This window comes from Lepidochelys kempii, chromosome 3, assembly GCF_965140285.1.
Source record: "Lepidochelys kempii isolate rLepKem1 chromosome 3, rLepKem1.hap1, whole genome shotgun sequence".
Taxonomy (NCBI): domain Eukaryota; kingdom Metazoa; phylum Chordata; order Testudines; family Cheloniidae; genus Lepidochelys; species Lepidochelys kempii.
In genome coordinates this window covers 161,227,331-161,253,358 of record NC_136382.1, presented here as the reverse complement: position 1 = coordinate 161,253,358, position 26,028 = coordinate 161,227,331, and the positions used below count along the sequence as shown (strand labels likewise).

General features: G+C 44.7%; 1 protein-coding gene across 4 annotated transcripts in view; it reads right to left on the bottom strand.

The window, feature by feature from the left end:
* Nucleotides 1-26,028, bottom strand: part of AIDA (axin interactor, dorsalization associated) — a 54,237-nt gene that overhangs the window by 6,965 nt on the left and 21,244 nt on the right. For 2 of the 4 annotated variants that reach the window (XM_073338830.2, XM_073338832.1), the window contains 5 exons: nucleotides 24,980-25,034; nucleotides 7,317-7,380; nucleotides 6,720-6,826; nucleotides 4,176-4,187; nucleotides 1,073-1,195 (listed from right to left, as the gene is read on the bottom strand). In XM_073338830.2, coding sequence (XP_073194931.1) covers nucleotides 1,073-1,195; nucleotides 4,176-4,187; nucleotides 6,720-6,826; nucleotides 7,317-7,380; nucleotides 24,980-25,034 — 361 coding nt within the window. The remainder of the gene's footprint in view (nucleotides 1-1,072; nucleotides 1,196-4,175; nucleotides 4,188-6,719; nucleotides 6,827-7,316; nucleotides 7,381-24,979; nucleotides 25,035-26,028) is intronic. The other 2 variants (XM_073338831.2, XM_073338833.2) reach the window with 2 other exon arrangements.

The window sequence follows — 26,028 nt, the reverse complement described above, 5'->3', positions numbered from 1 at the left end:
TGGGAGGGATGCGAGGAATGACGTGTAATTAAAGAGTCTAAAAATAATGCTGAAGAACCACAGCAACATTATTAAAAATAAACCTTTTGCGTCTTCAGCGTCTCACTGGGAGAAATGCTGGGTGAATGTGTGTCAGGAGAGAGCAGGATTCAGGCTCCACAGTTTTCCATCAGACGGAAGAGGCTTCAGACTGAGAGCTTCTCTATCCGAACAATCAGTTTGCTGCAAGCTGGGGTGTGAATCTGCTCCACACTAGACTGACATGGACCTAGTGTCTATGTGCACCCCGCTGACATGCACGAGCAGTTCGTTAATGCACTTTGGTCTAGTGCTCTCTTTGAGGCAAGGCTAGATCAAAATACTCTTAAAGAACTGTTAATACAAGTCAGCAGGGTCCACACAGACAAGCACAGCGAGTGCAGCAGGCTTGTGAGGGTAGATTCACACCCCAGCTTGCCACAAACTAAGTGTTCATGTAGACAAGCTCAGAGACACAGGGTACATCTAACACTGCACTTAAAAACCCGTGGCTGGCCATGCCAGCTGACTCGGACTCAGGCTAAGGGGCTGTTTAATTGTGGTGTAGTCATTCAAGCTCAGGCTGGAACCCAAGCTCTGGGACCCTCCTACCTTGCAGGGTCCTAGAGCCTGGACCTCAGCCCGAGTCTGAACATCAACATTGCAATTAAACAGTCCTGCAAGCCTGATTCAGCTGGCAAGGGCCAGCCACAGGTGTCTAATTGTACAGTAGCATACCCAGAGAAGCAGGGGTCTGAATGTTTAATATATTCACAGGAATCAAGAGAGCGGAGGAAGGGTCATATCCACTTGTTTTGGTTGATGGATGGTGAAGGAGATACAGGACCCTACCCAGAAGCAAAATCAGAATCTTCTCATCCTTGACTAAGATAACTGCCTCATAAAGCCACAAAACGACTGTGCAGAGAGAGGCGCGCTGAGTGCCAACAAGAGTGCTTCACTGTATGGGGAAGAGGGAGCCTATTTCCCTAAAACACATACGTCCCTTCACAGAGAGCAGAAGTCAGAACACAGCAGAAACAGCAACACTTACCCTTTACACTAACTGTGATATAAGGATCAATGCACTGCCCAGCATCTTTCAGACCAATTTTCTCTATTCTGATAGTGAGTAACGTCATCCCGGGTTCCGACGGCAACCTGGGTAATAAAGTACCTGGCAACAGAGAGCAAGCCAAAACATTAACCCTTTGGGACTCTTACAGCTAGGGCCCTACTTCAGTCCTTCCCCCATTTTCATTGCTCATGGAAGCCTTTGTCCACCACAACGTACAATGGATAATGAGAAGGGATAGGGATTAGTCCTAAGGCCAAGGATTTGTATCCTGATGACACACACAGTTATCTAACACCAACAGATCTCAAAGTGGTTTACACATTTATAGGGTGCAAAGAAAGTCACCAGCTCTGAAGTGGAGAGTGGCAAGTCAGTGCATAACATATTAAACAACATTGAGAGAGACGGCGTAAGCATCTATTTACAGGAAGTGCTGTGGGATCTTTAATGTCAAGCAGAGCAGACAGGACCTTTGGTTTTCAGGTCTCTGATTTGCACGCATTGTAAATTGCGATAGAATTCCATTTCTATAGTTCTTAAGGGCTGAGACCACCCTGCTAGGATTAGAACTTGTGGTTGCAGGGTGTCCAGGCAGCCATCCACCAGCTTCAGGCTGATCATTTACAACTAGTAAAAGAGATGGGAGCAATAGAAAAGGGACTGTTGCACTGGTATGAACCCCAGCACCTACTGAGATAAGAGAAATACCAGATCAGCAAGGTTCTTCTAGAGCAGTGTTTCTCAATGACCAGTCCATGGACCAGCGCTGGTCCCGGAGATTTCCCGGACACAGTTTAGGGAGGCAGCAAGCTGGTTCCTGCTATCAAAAAGGTTGAGAAACACTGGTCTAGAGTATTTAGCATCTATTGGCATTAGACATCAAAAGGCAGCAGCATAAAAAAATAAAAAAGCATTTGCCAGAACTGAGAGAATGTGAGGGATGCCAAGTCATTTCCAACTAAACATTAAGAAAATCAAAGATGTTCTTATGCTAAGATACAGACTGATGTTAATGGCAACATGGGTCAGACCAATGGTCCATCTAGCCTAGTATCCTGTCTTCTGACAACGGCCAATGCCCGGTTCCTTCCCCCTGAAGCACCTAACAGGGCAATTATCGCGTGATCCATCCCCTGTTGTCCAAGAAGTCAAATACCCTTGAAATCAACTATAGAATATTTCCTTCATGCTGATTTTAGACAAAGTTGGGAGGTTTTAAGACAGAATCTGGTGTTAGTGGTGCTAGATTCACAAACAGTGTAAGAGAAAGTAATCAAACTCATGAGCAAGTCTGATGTAAAGCCTTGTTTTTGATTGCAAGTTTTATGACTCCAGAAATTAAAAGAAATCATTTCCCTTGGCAAATGGAGTCAGTCATCCCCTCCACATGTTTAAGTTTTCTTTACTACATTATGACAGAGACACAGGCTTCAAAATAAAGGACCAAATATTCTGCCCATAGAACTGCACCCCCCAGCAACCAGGACTTCTATAGGGATTGTCTGACTACTCCCACCACCTCATTGGGGTCGTTAACTAGGTTGGAACCCAGAACCTTCAGCAACAAAAGCATGAGTCTGTATGGACTCAGTTGACAGCTGTAATGACTTATGGCTTCTATACACCAGCCACCCCAGGGGACCACATCTCACAGCAGAGTGGGTCATAGCTCCACTCAAGACAGGATTTGGCCCCCAGCATTTAATGTTGATGGGACAAAGACTGCTAACTGTAGAGTTGGGAACAGATGAATACAAACTAAAGACTGAACTGGATAGTCCACAATACCAATGAAAACAGGCACTTTTCATGTTGGGGAAAATTGCTGACACATCCTGCTTCAACACAGAGCCCTTTCTCTGGCACTGTGGTTAGCCAGGGGTTTTCCTCCCATGTTTATTAGACATGCTTAAAATGAGGGCTTGTATCTCAACCAGCCCTTTCCTGTGCTCCCTACATGCTTGTAGGTATGCCCTGCCTATCCTGTATCAAACACAAAAATGAAGGAGGCATGCCAAAGCCATCTCCAAAGAGCAAGGAATCCAGCCAGGGGTATAATATAAAACCTGTGATTTCAAGTCTTCGCCAGCTATTGCTTGGGAGGACAGAGGGTTTTTGTTACCAGTGGGATATTTAATAAGTAAAAAAAGCACTTTAGGAAGGGGGCAGACTTGGGCCTTTTCCTTGGGTTTCTTTTAAGAATTTTATTTTTTCCCATGTTAATTTACTGATCCTGGAGGGTGCTGGATTGACTGTGTGAAGTCCCTTATTTGCTCATAGGGTAGATGACAAGCAACAGCGATTCAAGCTTCCATCGGATGTCCCTCTCCACCTCCTGGGTCTCTAAGGCAGCCCAGATCTCCTTACCATTTTAATCCCTAGCACCTCTAAGACCACTTAAGAAGGTGACAGTTATGTATGTCCATGTCATACAAGCCACCATGTGCGTGCCTCAGGATTTGGATTGATCCATCTCACACAGGCACCATCGGTTGGTAGCAACCTTTGAAAAGAATTCGATCCTGTGGAGAAAAGACTAGACATGAGAATGCCAGTCCCTCCCTCCAGGGGCCTGTCAGTTTTTAACAGTCTTGAGTGAAACTATCCAGGAGATAAACTTCAGTCACTTTAGCCCTAAGCGACAGGGAACCCTACTTATTTCCATGCGGGACACAGAACATACTGGGGTAGCATGCAAGAATGAAATAGTGTATTTGTGAGGTCACTTTGTAGCCCAACTTCTGCCACAAAGCATTTCCGGTTAGCAATGCAAAGCCAGCTAGGCATGCACCCCATTGAAAGAAACCCAGCTATACATGCAACCAGCAATGCTGCTAGACAGAGAGCAAGAGAAATCAAGATAAGGAAAACAAGCAAGTTTCTAGAGAGACATCTAAGGTGCTACACTAAAACATGATCCTTCCTTTCTCTGTAGCTGCAAGTCAGCTCACCGGTTACTTATACACAGAGAAGCCCTCAATTCTTTCACTACAAAAACAATTATACTTTGACACTTGGAATTAAGATATAAATGAAAGATGCCACAGCAATGACTATACACATTAAAATGTTATCATACCTTCAATGACTCCTGAGTTAGATGAATGGTTTAGCACGTGATAACATGATGAAGCCATGCATGCAGAAGACAAGACCATGGACAATTAGACAATACAGTAATCTAATGTGAATTAAAAGCATACAGAAGCAAAGTCTATAAGTGAAGAAAGTACAATGTAACTAACTGAATCAATTAGGACAGTCTGTTGCTTAGATTCAGAAGCCTCAAGTCACGAATAGTGAATAGTTTATTTTATTTTTAATTTAGTTTGAGCCACAGAAAAGTGACAAGCCAACATCTAAGGTTAAGTAATTACGCCACACAAATATTCCTACATGAAAGGCAAAAGAAACCCAGATTGTGCCAAGCGGCAAGACAATTCAAAGCCGTTAGATTGTTTGCATTAAGGCTGACTTCCTTTTTGAAGGCAACATCAAACTAAGTGAAAGGCAGGGTGTGCAATTCATGCTGCAAGTTTGGCAACAAACTAAATGTGTTAATACTAAGTTTACAGGGTGCCCTCACCTACTCTTGAAGGGTGGTCCTATCCTGAAAAGTGATTCTGTAAGAATGGCTCTGTGGGGCCCAATGTGTATTATTTCACTCTGATTTTATATCTAGTGTGCTAGGTTTACCAATAAATGCGTCTTTTCTAACAGTCAACCCTGCAAACCCAATTTAGCTTCTACGTCAAGCTGGGTTCTTCCCTTCTTGCACACCACTTGTACTAAAGGTTCTACAGGTTCCTAATTAGTGGCACCTGCGCAGCTCCACTGCCTTCAGCGGGGTTGCAAAGGTGTATTTGACTGCAGCTTAGTAACTGTGCTGTTTATGAGGCTCAAGGAGGAACTGAATCCTGCTCATTCTCTCATCCCTGTAGAGCCAAGACATCTAAAAAGGAACTAAAAGCAGTAAACACAATTCTGTAACAACAATCAGCAGATCTGTGACCACACCCCGGGAGTCCATCGGCTCAGTGAGAAGGTACCATGTGTACCTCATTACTTTTCAGAACAGAGCTGTGTTCTGTTCATGTGAACTGAATGCTTCTTTAAGAAGTGGTGGGTTCAGAGCTCTGTCCATTTACCCTCAGAACAGGTGTACCACTGGGAGGCCAGAGCAAGCTTCTCCACACTGCTCTGCCATTGTACCTTCACCGACTCTGAAATGAAGATGCCACCTCTTGGAATGAGATGTTAATTCAATCTCTGTGGCTTATTCTTGGTGTCTAACATTGGCATCAATGTATTTTTAATTGTGGTAGTTTTGAACTGTAAAAGACCTATGAATTGAACTGGGGGCCTCAACCCAATTCTTACCAAGCATCACCCACTATATGGTGGTATCTTTCAATTGCTGCCAATATGGGCAGGACTCAAAATAGGTGGCCTAAATGCAATATAGTTGCACATTTCTCTGAGTTGCCCAGGGCCCTTCCAACTCTTTACCTACTTTAAGCATTTTAAGTAGCCAGTGTGTTGAATGTTAGACACCCTGTTTTATTTAAGCATCTCCCTCTACCCCAAACCACTGTAGCAATTTTGCTTCTTACTCAGGTAAGATCATTTGGCTACAAAAGTAGTCCCCTTACTATGTGTAGGATTTAATCCTTAGATTCACTAAGAATATCTTCAACTACAATTTGTCATGTTACTTCTCATTAATAGAACTTCAGAGGTGACAAACACCAAAGACAACACAGACGTACAGCCATACAGAGGGGAAGACAAAAGCAATACCCTGGGAGATGCTTATTTGAAATTGACAGAACTCATATTTACACAGTTTCTCAAGGTAACAGCAAGACAACAGCATTCAGAAATTGCAGTTATATACTATACCACAAAGCTAGTCATGTGTAGTCTGCACACTGGCATTACGATTTCATACTTATACTAAATCAGCAGTTGCATATATGAATCATTTATATTACAGTGTATATGCACAGATGAATAGAGTCCCTGCCCCAATTATGTTGCCTACAATTCTAGTACCAAATTTTCCCCCCCTTCCCAGAACTTAAATTTGGTAATTTGCTCTGAAGAAATGAGGAGAAACAATAAGGAGGTCAAAATCCCTCTGATTCTAATTTTCCACTCTCTTATCCCCATGAATCTTCAGCACACAAAAAGTGTAATTAACAAGGTGTGTCCTCACTAGGACCTGTAGATGTATCAACTGCTCCACATACTTTCATATGGACAGTGATTTATCCTTTGGATAGCAAAACCAGAGCAACACCCCACAATAGTTTAATTCAAACTAGTATCTCTCACAAACGATTCACCATGAAAGCAAGACGGAAAATACCCAGCTATAATTTCCATCTCCTCACTGAAGGGAGGAATATGGCTCTCACTGATTAACTCCACCTGGTTCAGCCACTAGTCCAAAATTCCTATGAGATATGTATTGCTTTGGTGTCTAACCATTCGAGAAGTTCTGTTGAAGATGATCCAGGAGTGACTGGAAATGGCTTCCCCTTATAACAACTTCTAAACAAGTCCCACATCCCTTCCTTGATGTATGAAATATTTCCGATGATGAAGCTGGTCACCCTACCTGGAACTCTGGCAGGAAAAGAATCTGGAGACCCTGCTCCAGCTCCACCGTCCTCATCATCTTCCTCAAATTCCAAGTTCTCCTCTTCTCCAGGTGCTAAAATCTTCCTGTAAGACAAAACCTAGTGACTTATCTTAAAATAAAGTTTACGATTGGAAAAAAGTCACCAACTCCCAGGTTTAGCGCAGAAGCAACACATTGTCCCAAGACACACACTTAGCACTTTTGATCATCTGAATGCTATACACACTAACCAAATTGAGCCTGCAAAGCTAGCATACAAATTAGACAGACAGAGATTATGGGCCAAATTTGAGTGGACTCTAAATTTGGATACCAAGGGCCTGATTTTTCCACTAATTTCAAGTGATATTGAACATTTAACAAATCTGAGGCACGAAAAAAGGCTAGGGGCATCTAAAGTTTAGGTACCCCAAAATAAGACGCTGCTTTAAAAAAAATTGTCTTACCAAGGCAACATGGCAAGTATGCGACCCAAGGAGTTCATGTCTCCCACTTTTTTGCTCTAACCACTAGACCATGCTGCCTTTCATACCAATTCAGTTTTTACATGTACAAATCCACAATTTTCCTTACCTGAGTGGGACAGGCTGAACATCAAAGGGGAATTCTTTATTATAGGTGAGGATATTCTTTAAGACTATAAAGAAAAAAAAACAGACTTCATTTGCTAAGAAAACCAGTTTACAAAAACAAAACAAAAACAACCTACCCTGCACAACTTAATGGTGCTGTCTGTGTCCATTCTCATGGTGCCCTTGTGACAGATACATCAAAATGCACCAAAGAGCCAGTGACAGTACAACTAGAATTACATCACCACAAGAATGGTCGCTTCCACGTAATAGCTTAGCTCAGGATGATACAGCTACCCAGAAAGGCGAGGGTTTAGCCACATTTACATCGTCAGAAGTATGAAGAGAAACAAGGAGCCTTAGTGTAGTGGGAACAATCCAGGGACAATAACTTTGGTACTGGCAAGCCTTGGCAGGAGTTCTCAGATGTTAGCATTACAATCATCAGCTCCAATCAGATTGACAATTCCCCAGAACTGACATTCCTTAATACACACCTAGGACACATTTATAACAAATACAGACTTATAGCAAATATATCTAGAACAGGTACTATTAAAGTCCGACTGTAGTGCTGTTGAGGTGTAATTTGGTTGAGACTTGCTAACCCACGTAGGCATACAAGGCAGGCTAACATGAAGAGCCAGGAAATTTCAGAGCAGAGCAAAGATTAATTTGAGACCCTTAGAAAACCAGTGGATATTGAAGGCTGTAGCTGCTCCCAGGAAAGGAGCAGCAAATTTGCAGCTCTGCGCTTAGTACAGGAAACTTACCCATTTCAATTATGGGGTCTTATTCTCTCTTTCACATGCATTTCTTTTTTAAACCAGTGGATTCAAAAACTGAAAGTGGGATTTTCAGAAGCACCTCAGCTGGGGTCCTACCTCCCTTCAGCACTTTTGAAAACTCCAGCCTCCGATGTTATCATCGGAAAACCCCAATGAAACTCCCCAATTTAAATCGGTCAGTTTGTATGGCGGGGGTCCAGTTCAGGAGCAAGCCAAACTGGTTCCAAAGACACAAATGGCAGTTAGGTGCCTAACAGCTAATGACTCTCCATGTGTCTTGGGTGCCTAACTGCTCTTTGTGCTTCTGAAATTCTCCCCCTAAATCTACATTCCAGCCACAAAACTACGTTAAGGGTGTAAAGTCAAGCATTCAAAGATTAGGGAGTGCCAGAGTTACGGTTGCATATGCAACCTTAATTTGGCCTGTTTGACTGTATAGGTCACAGGGTAACCGGCACCTGTAACTGAAGTAGGTCCACCTCCAGTGTGTCAGAGCATTTGGTCACTTAAGAGGGTAGGGCAGCACCTGGGACTATAGAGGGAATTCCAGTGAGGAACGACTGGCTGTGAGAACAGAAGTGGCTGAGAGTTACAAAGCAGGAGTAGCAGGACTGCCAGAGTCCCCTGGGAGAGAAGGCAGTGAGACCAGAGATGTGAAGGATGAGCTGAGGAATAGTTTTCTGGTTGGTTGGTTAAGTATAGACAATTAAAAAAACTCTTAAGAGACTGTGGGAGTGGCAGTGAGTCCTTCAGAAGCTGGGGAGAAGCCCTGTCTTGTGACAATTCAGTCTTTACTTAAACGGCCACGTACTATTTCCTTCCACAGCACCCCTGCCTCATTCTGTACACAGAATGGATGGTGCTCATGGAACGGGTAGCTAGTCAATATTTATCCTCATCTGTCACCGTGCACACCATCCAAACCCTACAGTACATAAGGAACTATTCATTACTCATGGGGTTTTCTATGATGTTTTTGTCACATCTTTGTTCTTCATAAATATCAGTGATTTAATCTTCATAACACCCCTACGAGGTGGGATTTATTATACCAATTTTACACTTGGGCAACTAAAGCACAGAACTTAAAACCAATTTAAGAAGCCTAGGGCTTGATTTTTAAGAGCATTGGCATTTTATAACATTTTATATGTTCAGAGCCCAGCTCCCACTGACCTCAGTTGCAGCTGTGACTACTCAGCACATCCGCAAATCAAACCCCGGGTATCTCAAGATAGATACCCAGTAAACCCCTCCTTACAGCCCCAGGTCCCTTCCTCCACCTCTACTCCCCAGCTGCTGCCCCTGCTGGGTTCCTGTGCCCATCATCCACCACATTCTTCACCCCCATATCATTTGATTTGGGTCAGGCAGCTTCCTCCTCCATGCTGCCTGGGTACTGGTAGGAGGGAGCACAGGTGGGATGCTCCTGCTCTCAGCTCCTTTGCCTGATACCAAATCAGCCTGTGGAAGTGGGGAGAAAATTGCCAGGAATATCCTGCTTGGTCCTTCTGAGTGGATGACACATGTGCAGTCTGGTCACAGATATGAGCTGTGAGAGGATGGAGAAAGCCCCGAGTACAGACCAAATCTTCAGAGAACTTAGCTGCCAAATTCCAATAAGTCTAATGAGCATGTGCTAACTCCAAAATTTCAGAAGCTCATAACCTGCCAAAATTCGGGCAAATTTTCATGGGAACCACAGAGGGCACCAGGGTGACATCCCTTCACCAATCAAATAATGGAAGTAACAGAGTTTGCCAACTAAAAAACTAAGAATTTTACTCTGGCATAACATTTTTCTCAAACCTATTCTACATAATTGCAGTAGAAGAACCTATTTACAACAGTACCTGAATGCCTTCAGCAACATAATTAACATTGGTCATGTGTGTGTTCTTCATGCATTCTCTCATCCTCCCCCCAAGAAGAGAAGTGTGGCTGCAGGGGAGTGTTTTGATTTGGGGAATATTTTTTAAATGCACATATTGCTATGCATTTATTAGAGAAGACTAGGTCAAAGTGCACCTTTACCTGAAGTGGAAGGTAGTGAGGTGTGTCATGGTCCTTGCTCCTGTTGGAGTTCACTCCACAGTCTCCATCCCCAAGGAAAGCTCCATCTCCTGGAAGTGAGCTTTATTCTTATGGTAGGAAGTTCCACTGTACCCAAGGATCAGAGCTGATGACCAGAGTCTGTATCCTGGAGCTTTAGGTGATATTTTAGATACCCTGGGCCCCGGCCACTCAGGCCTTGAAGATAAGGACTGAAACCTTGAACTTTATTTGACATTCTCTGGCATTCACTGATGCAGCCACTGCCACTTCTAAAATGTCAGATTGCCTACAGGAAATTAACTCTTGGCTGAAGAGCAGCTGGCTCAAGCGGGATTACTGTAAATCATTTTATCAGAAGCTGAATGTGAAACTGACTCACAGCATCCATATGGTACAGAATGTAGGTGCCCCGATTCTCCACGGCTCAGGCTTCCGTAAGTATATCATGCTTGGGCTAAGCTCCCTTCCCAGCTCCCAGTTGGCATCCAGTGTCAGTTTAGGGCCTTGGTCCTAATTTTCAAGGCAATTAATGGATCAAGCTCCACCTACATCAATGACCAAACTTTGATCTGTGAACCCCCATGACAGCTGCGCTCCTCCGGGACAATTCAGATCACAAAGACCAGGATGAATCATGAGAGCTCAGACAAGCATTCTCTGTGAAGGGACCCAGCTCTGGGACAAACTTCCAGAGGAGACCCAGGGAATCCCAAGTCTGACCCTGTCAGGGTTCCCTCCCCACTCTGAACTCTGGGGTACAGATGTGGTGACCCGCATGAAAGACCCCCTGAGCTTATTTCTACCAGCTTAGGTTAAAACTTCCCCAAGGCACAAATCTCTTCTTGTCCTTGGATGGTATTCACTGCCACCACCAAGTGAGTTAGACAAAGATTCAAGGAAAAGAACCACTTGGAGTTCCTGTTCCCCAAAATATTACCCCCAAGCCCCTTCACCCTCTTTCCTGGGGAGGCTTGAGAATAAATATCCTCACCAATTGATACAGTTGAGCACAGACCAAATCCCTGGGTTTTAGGACACTAAACCCAGATTCTTAAGAAAACCCCCAGAACTTTACTATAAAGAAAAAAAAGTAAAAGAAGCACCTCTGTAAAATCAGGATGGAAGGTAATTTTACAGGGTAATCAGATTCAAAACACAGAGGATTCCCCTCTAGGCAAAACTTTAAAGTTACAAAAAAAAAAAAAAAAAAAAAAAAAAAAAGGATAAACCTCTCTAAGCACAGGGAAAATTCACAAGCTAAAACAAAAAATACATCTGATGAAGTGAGCTGTAGCTCACAAAAGCTCATGCTCAAATAAATTGGTTCGACTCTAAGGTGCCACAAGTACTCCTTTTCTTTTTTTTAAAAGATACTCTAACGCACTTCCTTGCTATTACTTACTATTTCTGTAATTTTAGATGTATCGTTCAGTAGGAGCTGGATTACTTGCTTGGTCTCTCTCTGTCTCCTGAGAGTACACACACAGAGCACAAAAACAAAGATATTCCCCATGTCAAAACGCCTCCCCCACCAGCCCCATTTGAAAATATCTTCTTTCCCCATTGGTCCTTCTGATCAGGTGACAACTAGGTTAATTGAACTGATTAACCCCTTACAGGTAAGGGGATTCTGTACCTCTGGCCAAGAGGGATTTTATATTACTGCATACATAAAAGGTGGTTACCCTTCCCTTTATATTTATGACAGACCCTCTTTAGAAACTGGTGAAAAGCCTTCTTTGAGAAAGCCTTTACACCATACACAGTGCTTAATTTGGCAAGGCTTGCTAGGGCTGGGTCCCAGCACCTCTGGGCTTGGCAGTTCATAGCCCCAGCACCTCTAGCGCTGCATCAGTTATGAATGTAAAACAATTGCTCGAGCGCCGGCACCTCTTTCATTACAAATTAAGCATTGACCATACGTGACACTCACTTCGAATACCCCTTCTATGACACACTAGCCTTTCTTTTTTGAAGTCTGCTCACTTATTCACCAAATTTGAAAATTCAACCAACCAGTTTCCCAGTCACAGATATAAGTGAGTGAGGTTCGTCTGTAATTATTCACATTTGCCTGGAATTCTTTTTAAAAGGGATAGTCTATGATCACTGAGGACTTGCCCATTTGCAAATTAGGATTAGTATTGTTCCAGCCTTTTTTAGGAGACCTGGTACTGAACTATTTAAAAACCCCAAACATTTTACTTTCAATACTAACAGCATAGAGGGCTTTAAAAACATTGTACACCTAAGGCCCAGAATGAATACACCATTAGGCCCAGAATGAAGTTTTGTAGTATAACATTTTTTCAAAACCTGATAATTGTTTAATACTCTTAAACGTTCAATGGAAATAATTTGGATTTTGTATATTTAACCTGAAACTCTCAATTTTACTGACATTATCTACCTAGGTGAGGATAACTGCCTCATCATCACAGTAGCCAAGTACCTCAGCCCTGGTCTACACTAGGACGTTAGGTCGAATTTAGCAGCGTTAAATCGATGTAAACCTGCACCCGTCCACACAATGAAGCCCTTTATTTCGACTTAAAGGGCTCTTAAAATTGATTGCCTTACTCCACCCCTGACAAGTGGATTAGCGCTTAAATCGACGTTGCCGGCTCAAATTTGGGGTACTGTCGACACAATTCGATGGTATTGGCCTCCGGGAGCTATCCCAGAGTGCTCCATTATGACCGCTCTGGACAGCACTCTCAACTCAGATGCACTGGCCAGGTAGACAGGAAAAGAACCGCGAACTTTTGAATCTCATTTCCTGTTTGGCCAGCGTGGCAAGCTGCAGGTGACCATGCAGAGCTCATCAGCACAGGTGACCATGATGGAGTCCCAGAATCGCAAAAGAGCTCCAGCATGGACCGAACGGGAAGTACGGGATTTGATCGCTGTTTGGGGAGAGGAATCCGTGCTATCAGAACTCCGTTCCAGTTTTCGAAATGCCAAAACCTTTGTGAAAATCTCCCAGGGCATGAAGGACAGAGGCCATAACAGGGACCCGAAGCAGTGCCGCGTGAAACTGAAGGAGCTGAGGCAAGCCTACCAGAAAACCAGAGAGGCGAACAGCCGCTCTGGGTCAGAGCCCCAAACATGCCGCTTCTATGATGAGCTGCATGCCATTTTAGGGGGTTCAGCCACCACTACCCCAGCCGTGTTGTTTGACTCCTTCAATGGAGATGGAGGCAATACGGAAGCAGGTTTTGGGGACGAAGAAGATGATGAGGAGGAGGAGGTTGTAGATAGCTCACAGCAAGCAAGCGGAGAAACCGGTTTTCCCGACAGCCAGGAACTGTTTCTCACCCTAGACCTGGAGCCAGTACCCCCCGAACCCACCCAAGGCTGCCTCCTGGACCCAGCAGGCGGAAAAGGGACCTCTGGTGAGTGTACCTTTTAAAATACTATACATGGTTTAAAAGCAAGCATGTGAAAGGATTACTTTGCCCTGGCATTTGCAGTTCTCCTAGATGTAGTCCTAAAGCCTTTGCAAAAGGTTTCTGGGGAGGGCAGCCTTATTGCGTCCTTCATGGTAGGACACTTTACCACTCCCGGCCCGTAACACATACTCAGGAATCATTGTAGAACAAAGTATTGCAGTGTATGTTTGCTGGCATTCAAACAACATCTGTTCTTTATCTCTCTGTGTTATCCTCAGGAGAGTGAGATATAATTCATGGTCACCTGGTTGAAATAGAGTGCTTTTCTTCAGGGGACACTCAGAGGAGCCCATTCCTGCTGGGCTGTTTGCCTGTGGCTAAACAGAAATGTTCCCCGCTGTTAGCCACAGGGAGGGGGGAAGGTTGAGGGGGTAGTCACGCGGTGGGAGGAGGCAAAATGCGACCTTCTAACGAAAGCACATGTGCTATGTATGTAATGTTAACAGCAAGGTTTACCCTGAAAGAGTGTAGCCACTGTTTTATAAAATGTGTCTTTTTAAATACCGCTGTCCCTTTTTTTTTCTCCACCAGCTGCATGTGTTTCAATGATCACAGGATCTTCTCCTTCCCAGAGGCTAGTGAAGTTTAGAAAGAAAGAAAAAAAAAACGCACTCGCGCTGAAATGTTCTCCGAGCTCATGCTGTCCTCCCACACTGACAGAACACAGACGAATGCGTGGAGGCAAATAATGTCAGAGTGCAGGAAAGCACAAAATGACCGGGAGGAGAGGTGGCGGGCTGAAGAGAGTAAGTGGCGGGCTGAAGAGAGGGCTGAAGCTCAAATGTGGCGGCAGCGTGATGAGAGGAGGCAGGATTCAATGCTGAGGCTGCTGCAGGACCAAACCAGTATGCTCCAGTGTATGGTTGAGCTGCAGCAAAGGCAGCTGGAGCACAGACTGCCACTGCTGCCCCTCTGTAACCAACCGCCCTCCTCCCCAAGTTCCATAGCCTCCACACCCAGACGCCCAAGAACGCGGTGGGGGGGCCTCCGGCCAACCAGCCACTCCACCACAGAGGATTGCCCAAAAAAAAGAAGGCTGTCATTCAATAAATTTTAAAGTTGTAAACTTTTAAAGTGCTGTGCTTAAAGTGCTGTGTGGCATTTTCCTTCCCTCCTCCACCACCCCTCCTGGGCTACCTTGGTAGTCATCCCCCTATTTGTGTGATGAATGAATGAATAAAGAATGCATGAATGTGAAGCAACAATGACTTTATTGCCTCTGCAAGCGGTGATTGAAGGGAGGAGGGGCGGGTGGTTAGCTTACAGGGAAGTAGAGTGAACCAAGGGGCGGGGGGTTTCATCAAGGAGAAACAAACAGAACTTTCACACCGTAGCCTGGCCAGTCATGAAACTGGTTTTCAAAGCTTCTCTGATGCGTACCGCGCCCTCCTGTGCTCTTCTAACCGCCCTGGTGTCTGGCTGCGCGTAACCAGCAGCCAGGCGATTTGCCTCAACCTCCCACCCCGCCATAAACGTCTCCCCCTTACTCTCACAGATATTGTGGAGCACACAGCAAGCAGTAATAACAGTGGGAATATTGGTTTCGCTGAGGTCTAAGCGAGTCAGTAAACTGCGCCAGCGCGCCTTTAAACGTCCAAATGCACATTCTACCACCATTCTGCACTTGCTCAGCCTGTAGTTGAACAGCTCCTGACTACTGTCCAGGCTGCCTGTGTACGGCTTCATGAGCCATGGCATTAAGGGGTAGGCTGGGTCCCCAAGGATACATATAGGCATTTCAACATCCCCAACCGTTATTTTCTGGTCTGGGAATAAAGTCCCTTCCTGCAGCTTTTGAAACAGACCAGAGTTCCTGAAGATGAGAGCATCATGCACCTTTCCCGGCCATCCCACATTGATGTTGGTGAAACGTCCTTTGTGATCCACCAGAGCTTGCAGCACTATCGAAAAGTACCCCTTGCGGTTTATGTACTGGGCGGCTTGCTGCTCCGGTGCCAAGATAGGGATATGGGTTCCGTCTATAGCCCCACCACAGTTAGGGAATCCCATTGCAGCAAAGCCATCCACTATGACCTGCACATTTCCCAGGGTCACTACCCTCGATATCAGCAGATCTTTGATTGTGTGGGCTACTTGCATCACAGCAGCCCCCACAGTAGATTTGCCCACTCCAAATTGATTCCCAACTGACCGGTAGCTGTCTGGCGTTGCAAGCTTCCACAGGGCTATCGCCACTCGCTTCTCAACTGTGAGGGCTGCTCTCATCTTGGTATTCATGCGCCTCAGGGCAGGGGAAAGCAAGTCACAAAGTTCCATGAAAGTGCCCTTACGCATGCGAAAGTTTCACAGCCACTGGGAATCGTCCCAGACCTGCAACACTATGCGGTCCCACCAGTCTGTGCTTGTTTCCCGAGCCCAGAATCGGCGTTCCACAGCATGAACCTGCCCCATTAGCACCATGATGCATGCATTGGCAGGGCCCATGCTTTCAGAGAAATCTGTGTCCATGTCCTGATCACTCACGTGACCGCGCTGACGTCGCCTCCTCGCCCGGTATCGCTTTGCCAGGTTCTGGTGCTGCATATACTGCTGGATAATGCGTGTGGTGTTTAATGTGCTCCTAATTGCCAAAGTGAGCTGAGCGGCCTCCATGCTTGCCTTGGTATGGCGTCCGCACAGAAAAAAGGCACGGAACGATTGTCTGCCGTTGCTCTGACAGAGGGAGGGGTGACTGACGACACGGCTTACAGGGTTGGCTTCAGGGAGCTAAAATCAACGAAGTGGGTGTCTTTACATCAAGGAGTATTTCGGGCAGGACTTCACGGAGGGTTCCAATAAGAAATGGTGCACCTAAGTTATCGTTCTTATTGGAACAAGGAGGTTAGCCTGGCCTCTGATTGATACATGGCTAGATTTACCTCGCTGCACCTTCTCTGTGAGTGACTGCAGTGTGACCTAGAGGAATGAGTCCCCTAGACAGGGGAGGAGGCAAATGAGTACAAAACAAATCTGGTCTCTTTCTTGTTTTGACCCACTCCATCTATCTTTTACATCTTTGGCTGGCAGCAGACGGTGCAGAAGGACTGCATGCCATCCTCATCTCTTGCCTGCCTGGCAGAAGATGGTACAGTACAACTACTAGCAATCCTCATCTCTTGCCTGCCTGGCAGAAGACGGTACAGTACGACTACTAGCAGTCCGTATCGCCTGCCCGCTCACCATAAGACGGTTCAATAGGACTGACTGCAGGACTAAAGAGAATGACCTGGTCAAGTCACTCCAAATTTAGTCCCTGCGCCCATGTCTGCCCAGGCGCTCCCGGCCGACGTGGCCAGGAGCACTTCGGACACGACGAGGACGACTACCAATCGTATTGCACCGTCTGCTGCCAGAAGGCAATGGGTTGCTGCTACTGTGCAGCAAAGCCGTACCGCGTCTGCCGGCACCCAGGAGACATAGGGTGACGGTTACCTGAGCGGGCTCCATGCTTGCCGTGGTATGGCGTCTGCACAGGTAACTCAGGAAAAAAGGCGCGAAATGATTGTCTGCCCTTGCTTTCACGGAGGGAGGGAGGGAACGGGGGCCTGACGATACGTAACCAGAACCACCCGCGACAATGTTTTAGCCCCATCAGAGTGCTCCATTGTGACTGCTCTGGACAGCACTTTCAGATGCCCGATTGTTTGCCACTGCTCTGACGCCGGGAGGGGCGCTTACAGGGTTGGCTTCAGGGAGCTAAAATCAACAAAGGGGGAGGCTTTACATCAAGGAGTATTTCAGGCAGGACTTCACGGAGGGTTCCAATAAGAAATGGTGCACCTAAGTTATTGTCCTTATTGGAACAAGAAGGTTAGCATGGCCTCTGATTGATACATGGCTAGATTTACCTCGCTGCACCTTCTCTGTAAGTGACTGCAGTGTGATCTAGAAGAATGAGTCCCCTAGACAGGGGAGGGGGGGAAGCAAATGAGTACAAAACGAATCTGGTCTATTTCTTGTTTTGATCCACTCCATCTATCTTTTACATCTTTGGCTGGCAGCAGACGGTGCAGAAGGACTGCATGCCATCCACATCTCATGGCTGCTCGGCAGAAGATGGTACAGTACAACTGCTAGTAGTCCGTATCGCCTGCCCGCTCACCATAAGACAGTTCAATAGGACTGACTGCAGGACTAAAGAGAATGACCTGGTCAAGTCACTCCAAATTTAGTCCCTGCGCCCATGTCTGCCCAGGCGCTCCTGATCGACCTCACAGAGGCGACCAGGAGCACCTCTGACATGACGATGACGGCTACCAGTCGTACTGTACCGTCTGCTGCCACAAGGCAAGGGGTTGCTGCTACTGTGCAGCAATGCTGTACCGCGTCTGCCAGCACCCAGGAGACATAGGGTGACGGTTACCTGAGCGGGCTCCATGCTTGCAGTGGTATGGCGTCTGCACAGGTAACTCAGGAAAAAAGGCGCGAAATGATTGTCTGCCCTTGCTTTCACGGAGGGAGGGAGGGAACGGGGGCCTGACGATATGTACCCAGAACCACCCGCGACAATGTTTTAGCCCCATCAGGCATTGGAATCTCAACCCAGAATTCCAATGGGCAGCGGAGACTGCGGGAACTGTGGGATAGCTACCCACAGTGCAACGCTCCGGAAGTCGACTCTAGCCTCGGTACTGTGGAAGCGCTCTGCCGAGTTAATGCACTTAAAGCATTTTCTGTGGGGACACACACACTCGAATATATAAAACCGATTTCTATAAATTCAACCCTAAAGACACTAATGAATTCATCCTAACTCACCCTTGTGAGTAAAGTGGGTATCACCGTTTTGCAGATAAGGAACTGAGGAACAGTGAGATTAAGAGATTTGCCCACAGTTCCACAGGGAATCTGTGGCAGGCTAAGAAGTGTACCCAGATCTCTGGAGCCTCACTCCAGTGCCTTAATCCCTGAAAGGTCAGTAAGGGAGATTATAGCTATTGCTTCTTGGAAGCAAAGCAGTTTTTAATAGCACACAAACACTACAAACATTTTGGGTGAAAGACAGAAGAGGTTTTCATGAATTTCAAAATTCCCCTGCAGTGCTGGAAAACATAGCTAAGCAGCAATGTGTATGAGACACTGAAAGTGAAACTATCCAAGCTTAGTGAATTGCAAGAGGGAACACAGCCTAAAGACAGAAAGAAACTTGATCAGACTTTTATAATAACCCAGTATCAGAAAAAAAGTTTACACTTCATTTTTCATGTACAAGCAGCATTAGATTCTTCTCTGTTCTCAGAGAGAAACAGACGTGTTACTATGAATACACAACACTCTGAAAGACTTATTCAGTAATTCACCTTTATTGCCACTGGAGGACAGACAACAGTTATCAGCTGTAAATAGAAAAAAATTATAGCTCTGACAGGATAACAACTTCAGATATCGTAATGTACTATGCTATATGGGTAAAATGTAAGTAAAATAACTGAAATAAAGTTAGAAACAGCATATGTCTTCACAGGCAAAATGTGTAATTTAATATCTTAAACATGTTTCTCATGACAGAACCTTTTTAACAAGATACCACAATATTTTCTGTCTTTAAATTAAATTACTACATTTAATTTGTCTGTTCTACATTTCAGGTGAGATTCTTACTTGATGTTGCTCCATTGATTTGAGCTATAGTGATTTACATCAGCTGAAAACTGTGTCAAACACCCACTAATGGTGGGATTTTTGAAAGCATCCAAGGAAGTTAGGAACACAAAGCCCATTGAAAGTGATTTATGCTCCTAACTTTAACAGGCAATTTTGAAAATCTCACTATAAATCTTTTACACAGCATTCTTTTGGACCATTGTAGAATGCTGACGAGGGGATTTTCAAAGACATTCAGCATTGGCCTAACTACTTGCCAATGCTGAATGCATTTGAAAACCTCAGTATTGCTCCATGCTTACAATTAAATGTGCAGATCATGTCACAGCAAACAGATTAACGTACAGATGGCAATAACTTTGTATAATGCTATGCAAGCTTAACAGAAATCCACCAAAATGCACCGTGTCATCTGAGGACCTGATATGTCTGGAGTAATCGGCTTTGCTCATTATTCATTGCTGTAGGTAAAGTGTGAGCAGTATGTTCCCCTCCCCTCCCCTGAAGCTCCTTGTGTATTCTTCCCCGCATCCCTCACTTTGAGAGCTTCTGGTTTATAGAATATGCTGAGCAGAAAGCTAAACAAAATATTAATACACTAACTTCACAAGTGATCACACTGACAACAAAAGACTTGAAGGGAGAATACTTGCCCTTTAAGGCCAGAAGGGGAAGTCTGAGAGGCCAGGTTACCCTGTTCCAAGAATTCTGAAGCAGAGGAGGGCCTAGGAAATGGCAGAGGAAGGTGACAGAAGAGAGGATGTGGCCCTGGGGTGATAATGTCTGGGAAAATCCAGACCATTGTTTCTTTACATGTTCGGGATAGGGAGCCTTGTAGCACAGGGTCAGACAAAGCTCCCCTCTCTCAGCCACCCAGGATAAATTCTGCAAAAGAGGTCAACATATAATCTGCCTCTTTCCTTACACAGGGGGACACTCAGGGAAGGACTGTCTGCCTGCTAAGCCTTCCCACTCATGGGAGAAGGGATTGAGGTGGTGTGACCTGGCCGCCAACTGGCAGAGAAAGGCTGGAAGACTGCACCCAACAGAGATGCCTGGGAGGAAAGGACTTTTGCTATGAAGGTTTGTTTGTATTCAGTTTGGTTTTTGAAAAGACTTTGTGGCTGCCTGGGTGGAACCAGCTGAAGGAAATTTAAAGGGGCCAGCTCAGAGAAGCTGCCTGAAGGACTGCAGTCTGCTACAGACGCAAACATTGAAACTACAATGGAGGTTATAATCAGTAGTTGATAAAACGTTTATTATTTTTGCAAATAGCTCGGAGAAATATATATTTCAGACCACAGTCTAATCCCAAATCTACTGTTGTGAATGCCAGGATGCCAGACAGGGGAGGTGGAGTATCAGAGACCAAAATGTGGCATTCCATTTCTAAGAATGGTATTTAGGCCCCAATTCAGGAAAGCTCTTTAAAGCATAACTTTAAGCACATGCTTAAGTACTTTCCTCAGTAAGGATGCTTTCCTCAATTAAGGTCTTAATAACCTGTCTCCACTGAAGCACAGAGTCTTCAAATGCATTGTGCCCACTGCAAATTGTGCCCATAGAGATGGAGGCAGGAATGCCCAGTGGTCCAGGACTTCAGACCTGGGTTCAATTCCCTGCTCTGCCACAGACTTCATACATGGCCTTGGGCAAGTCACTTAGACTTAGGCACCTATGTCACTTTTCAAAATGAGACTTTGGCACCTAAACGCTGAGCAGAGCAATAGCCAAATATCTTTCCCTATCTCACAATGGTGTTGCAAAGACAAATACATTAAAGATTGTGAGGTGCTCACACACTACAGCAATGGGGGTCATATAAGAGAGAGAAACCTCAGCAAGAAAACTTGCTTTTATACCCTTCTTGGTCCCAAGGAAATACCCTGAAATATCCAGACTCCATATTTTCATCAGCAAAAGTATGAAAAAGTTCTTTTACTGCCCAAAACAATCATTTAAGTGATGCACAGTCTGATATCTGAGCAGAACGTCAGACAGCCACATGACAATGCACCAGCTCTGCTTAGTCTCATGACAATGACATCACATGATGATAATGAAATATCAGATCGGTCCAGTAGGAGATATGACTGAGAGGCATGTTAGAGTAAGTGGCCTGGGCTTGCTAATTTTCACTCTTTTGGGGAAAAGGAAAAACGTATTTGCTTATGAAGGAAGCGTTAGAAGCTGACTGTCTTGTAGACCTTCATGGTACTTTGCATGGCTGCAGATCCTCTGACTTCAAAGACAATGTCTGGTGTTAAGTCAATAGCCAATATTACCAGAAGGAGAATGGAGCAGACAAATTTGGTTTATTTCTGAAATGGAAAAATGACTTCTGAATTGAGAGATAGCAACATTTTGTCTCAGTCATTACTGAAACAGACTTAGGACATAAGGGTTTGAGATTTACCTGACATCATAAAAACATAAGCATGGCCATACTGGGTCAGACCAATGGTCCATCTAGCCCAGTATCTGGTCTTCTGACTTTGGCCTGTGCCAAATGCTTCAGAGGGAAAGAACAGGGCAATTTATTGAGTGGATACATCCTACCATCCAGTCCAAGCCTCTGGCAGTCAAGAGATTTAAGGACACCAGAGCATGTGGTTGCATCCCATTTTGTCTAACAACAACAGATGGACCTATCCTCCATTAACTTATCTAATTCTTTTTGGAACTCATTTATACTTTTGGCAGTCACACTGCCACCTGGCAATGATTTTCGCGAGCAGTCTGTGCATTGTTCGAAGAAATACTTCCTTATGTTTGTTTTAGAACTGCTGACTTAATTTCATTGGGTGACTTCTGGTTCTTGTGTTATGTGAAGAGCTAAATAAAACTCTTTATTCATCTTCTCCACACTATTCATGATTTTATAGACTTCTATCATATCCCTGCTTAGTCATCTAAGTTGAACAGTCTCAGTCTTTTTAATCTCTCCTCATATGAAAGCTTTTCCATACCCCATCTCTGTACTTTTTCCAACTTTTACATATATTTTTTGAGATGGGGCAACCAGAACTGCAAGCAGTATTCAAGGGGTGTACAATGGATTTATATGGTGGCATCATGATATTTTCTGTCTTATTATTTACCCCTTTCCTAATGTTTCCTAAAATTCTGTTAGCTTTTTTGACTGTCATCGCACACTGAGTGGATGTTTTCAGAGAACTATCCACAATGATTCCAAAATCTCTTTATTAAGTGGTAACAGCTAATTTAGACCCTATCATTTGGTATGTATATATAGTTGGAATTATGTTTTTCAACCTGCATTACTTTGCATTTATCAACATTCCATCTGCCATTTTTTTGACCAATTGCCCATTTTTTGAGATCCCCTTGTAAATCTTCACATTCAGCTTCAGACTTAACTATCTTGAGTAATTTTGTATCATCTGCAAAACTTAGTCTTCTCACTGTTCATCCCTTTTCCCCCAAAAAGAATATTTATGAATACATTGACCACCACTGGTACCAGTACAGATCTTTGAGGGATCCCACTATTTACCTCTCTGCCTTCTGAAAACTGACCATTTATTCCTACCCTTTGTTTCCTATATTTTAACCAATTACTGATCCATGAGAGGACCTTCCCTCTTACTCCATGACTGCCCACTTTGCTTAAAGTCTTTGGTGAGGGAACCTTCTCAAAGGCTTTCTGAAAGTCCAAGTACACTATATCAACAAGATAATGCTTGTGCATGTTTGACAACCCCCTTCAAAGATTTCTAATAGATTAGTGAGACAGGTTTTCCCTTTACAAAAGTTGTGTTGACTCTTCCCCAACACAATGTTCATCTAGGTGTCTGACAATTCTGTTTATTACCAGGCAAACTGTAACTATAGTAAAGTAGTTAGACTTCCTGACCTGTACTTACTAGGATCACCTCTGGAGCATTTGCTAACCACCAGTCAACTAGTACAGAAGCTGATTGAATTGATAGTTCTGCCATTTCATATCTGAGGTCTTTCAGAATCCTTGGTTGAATATCAAGTCCTGGTGTCTTATTACTGTTTAATTTATCAATTTATTCCAATACGTCCTCAACTGACACTTCAGTCTAGGACAGTTCCTCAGATTTGCCACCTAAAAAGAATGTCTCAGGTGTGGGAATCTCCCTCACATCCTCTACCGAGAAGACCAATCTAAATAATTCATTTAGCTTCTCTACAACAGATTTGTCTTCCTAGAGTGCTCCTTTAGCACCTCGATCATCCAGTGGCCCCACTGATTGTTTGGCAGGCTTCCTGCTTCTGATGTGCTTAAAAAAGTTTGCTGTTAGAATTTGAAGAGCAACTAGCAGAAGACCCCCCAAAAAAAAAAAATTAAATTTTTTTTTGGGCTTGCCTAACTATACTTTTACACTTGACTTGCCATAGTTTATCTTCCTTCTATTTTCCTCAGTAGAATTTGACATTATTACAATACCACCAGTGTGTTGGGTAAGAGTTGATTTGGTATCAGAGTATATTCTGAATTATTTGCCGAGGTCTGGTGTATTTGGCACTGTACAGAGAAATACATGTTTCCTGCCCCACTGAGCTTACAACTGTAATACAATACCATTCAAAAAGATACATGCAGGTTGAAGATTCAATTAAGCAGTGTAGAATTTTTAAAATGCTTGTATTCTATACTGCAGTGGTTTTCAAACTGCAGGTCACAACCAAGTACTGGGCCGCAGAATGTAAGGCACTGGGTTGCGGCGGCTCTGGTCAGCACCACCAACTGGGCTGTTAAAAGTCCCATCGGCAGTGCTGCCCAGCTAAGGCAGGCTCATTCCTACTAGTTCTGATACCACACTGCGCCCCATAAATGGCCAGCAGCAGGTCCAGCTCCTGGGGGTGGGGTGGGGGGGCGGCGCCACAGGGCTCCACGCACTGCCCCCGCCCCGAGCACAGGCTCTGCACTCCCATTGGCAGGGAAGCCTATGGGAGCTGAGGGGGCGGTCCTGCAGGCGAAAGCCACACGGAATCGCTTGCATGCCTCCGCCTAGGAGCCGGACCTGCTGCTGGCCACTTCCGGGATGCAGCGTGGTCTGTGGTGCCAGGACAGGCACGAAGCCTGCCTTAGCACCCCCGCTGCGCCACTGACCAGGAGCCGCCCGAGGTAAGCCCGTGCCCCAACCTTGCGCCCCGATCTCCTGCCCAGCAAATCCTCTGATCCCTCCCACCAAACCCAGAGCCCCTTCCTGCACCACAAACCCCTCATCCTAGAGCCTGCACCCCCAGCCCAGAGCCCCGACCCCCTCCCACACTCCAACCCCCTGCCCTGGCTCAGAGCCCCCTCTCATACTCTGAACCCCTCATTCCCAGCCCCAGCCCGCAGCCCTCACCCCAACCCTCTGCCCAGCGCTGAGCCCCTCCCACACCACAAATCCCTCATCCCCAGCTCCATTGTGTTGTGGGCATCAAAAATTTTCTTCAACTGGGTCACCAGAAAAAAAAGTTTGAAAACCATTGCTATACTGGATGGATTCTGCTGTACTATAATACTATTAGTGACCCTAAAGAGCACTGTCCATTCAAGGGAGGACAAATTCCTAGACTACTGAAGTGTAAGGACATCCATATATAAATCAGCACTACACTAAAGCCTGGTTATTAAAGAATGTATGTGGTAGCAAACATTTGGAGGAATAACCTTACCAGCATTGCTGTCTACCCACATTTAGGCCAGTCAGCATTATTGCGGCTATCAGACTTTCCACTGTAATTATTAAAATCACCCACTTAAAATGTCAGATACTACTTACTTGGTTCTAGCTTCTTCAGATCCTCCAGCTTAAATTCCTCCTGCGACTGCGTGGACTAGATAGTTACAAAGGAAAATAGTATTAGGTTTCATTATGCACCGTCTGTTGCTATTTCAGAATGGGCATGCAGGATTGTTCCAGCTTTTAAATCAAAACCTTATAGTCTTAACACATATTGTACACTAGACTATGTTTAAAGTCACAAAAAGCAAACAGAGCTTATATTTTAAAATTTTAAAAGCAAGATTTTTCTGCTATAATTTTGACAAAGGCCAGAGCTACTTTACCGGCAAGACTGAGTTTGAGGAATTTCTTATAAACCAAATCATATTTAACACACACAGTCCATAAATCATCATGAAGTACATCCCCTGCCTGTATTTTTTGTGACTGTAACTATTAATTATTGTTTCATAAGCAGCCAGGATAACAGAAGGGGATTTTAAATAACTTGCTCATTAGCTACTGAAAGGGGTGGAAAGGTATAGAAAATAAGCGCCAAGGTCACAATGCAGTAAGAAACATCTTAAATGGATTTCTACAAGACCTTATTTAGATGAATAATGGAAGAAACAAAACCCACACCACAGCTCAGAGCCTAAATTCATTTTCTGTCACCTCGTCTCCCATTTTTAGAAGTCCCTCTCACCTCCTTTTTAAAGTTAACTGTCTTCCCTCCGCCCCCCAAAATTTGTATCTGCACAGCTTCCCCTGGAGGAGGAGTAATGAGGACATGAATCTATGCAGAGTGAAAATTGCTGAAGTGCTTCCTTGAGGTCTAGGAGGGACAGCGTGAAAACAGCTAGGCTTGTGTGAAGTTCACTCCAGGGCTATTTCTGCTCTTGTCCATACAGCCTCTGTGCAAACCACCAGCAGTCATTTTCTGTGGAAGGAATCTAAAGTGACAAGGAACAGGAAGCCTGCAGTTTCGCCCCACTGAAGCAAATGCCCCGAAGTATTCAGAGGCTTTCAAGCAACTACCTGGTGGTGGAAGTCCCAGCATTCAAAGAGATCGCTAACTTTGTCAGCCAGAAATCATGTCTACATGT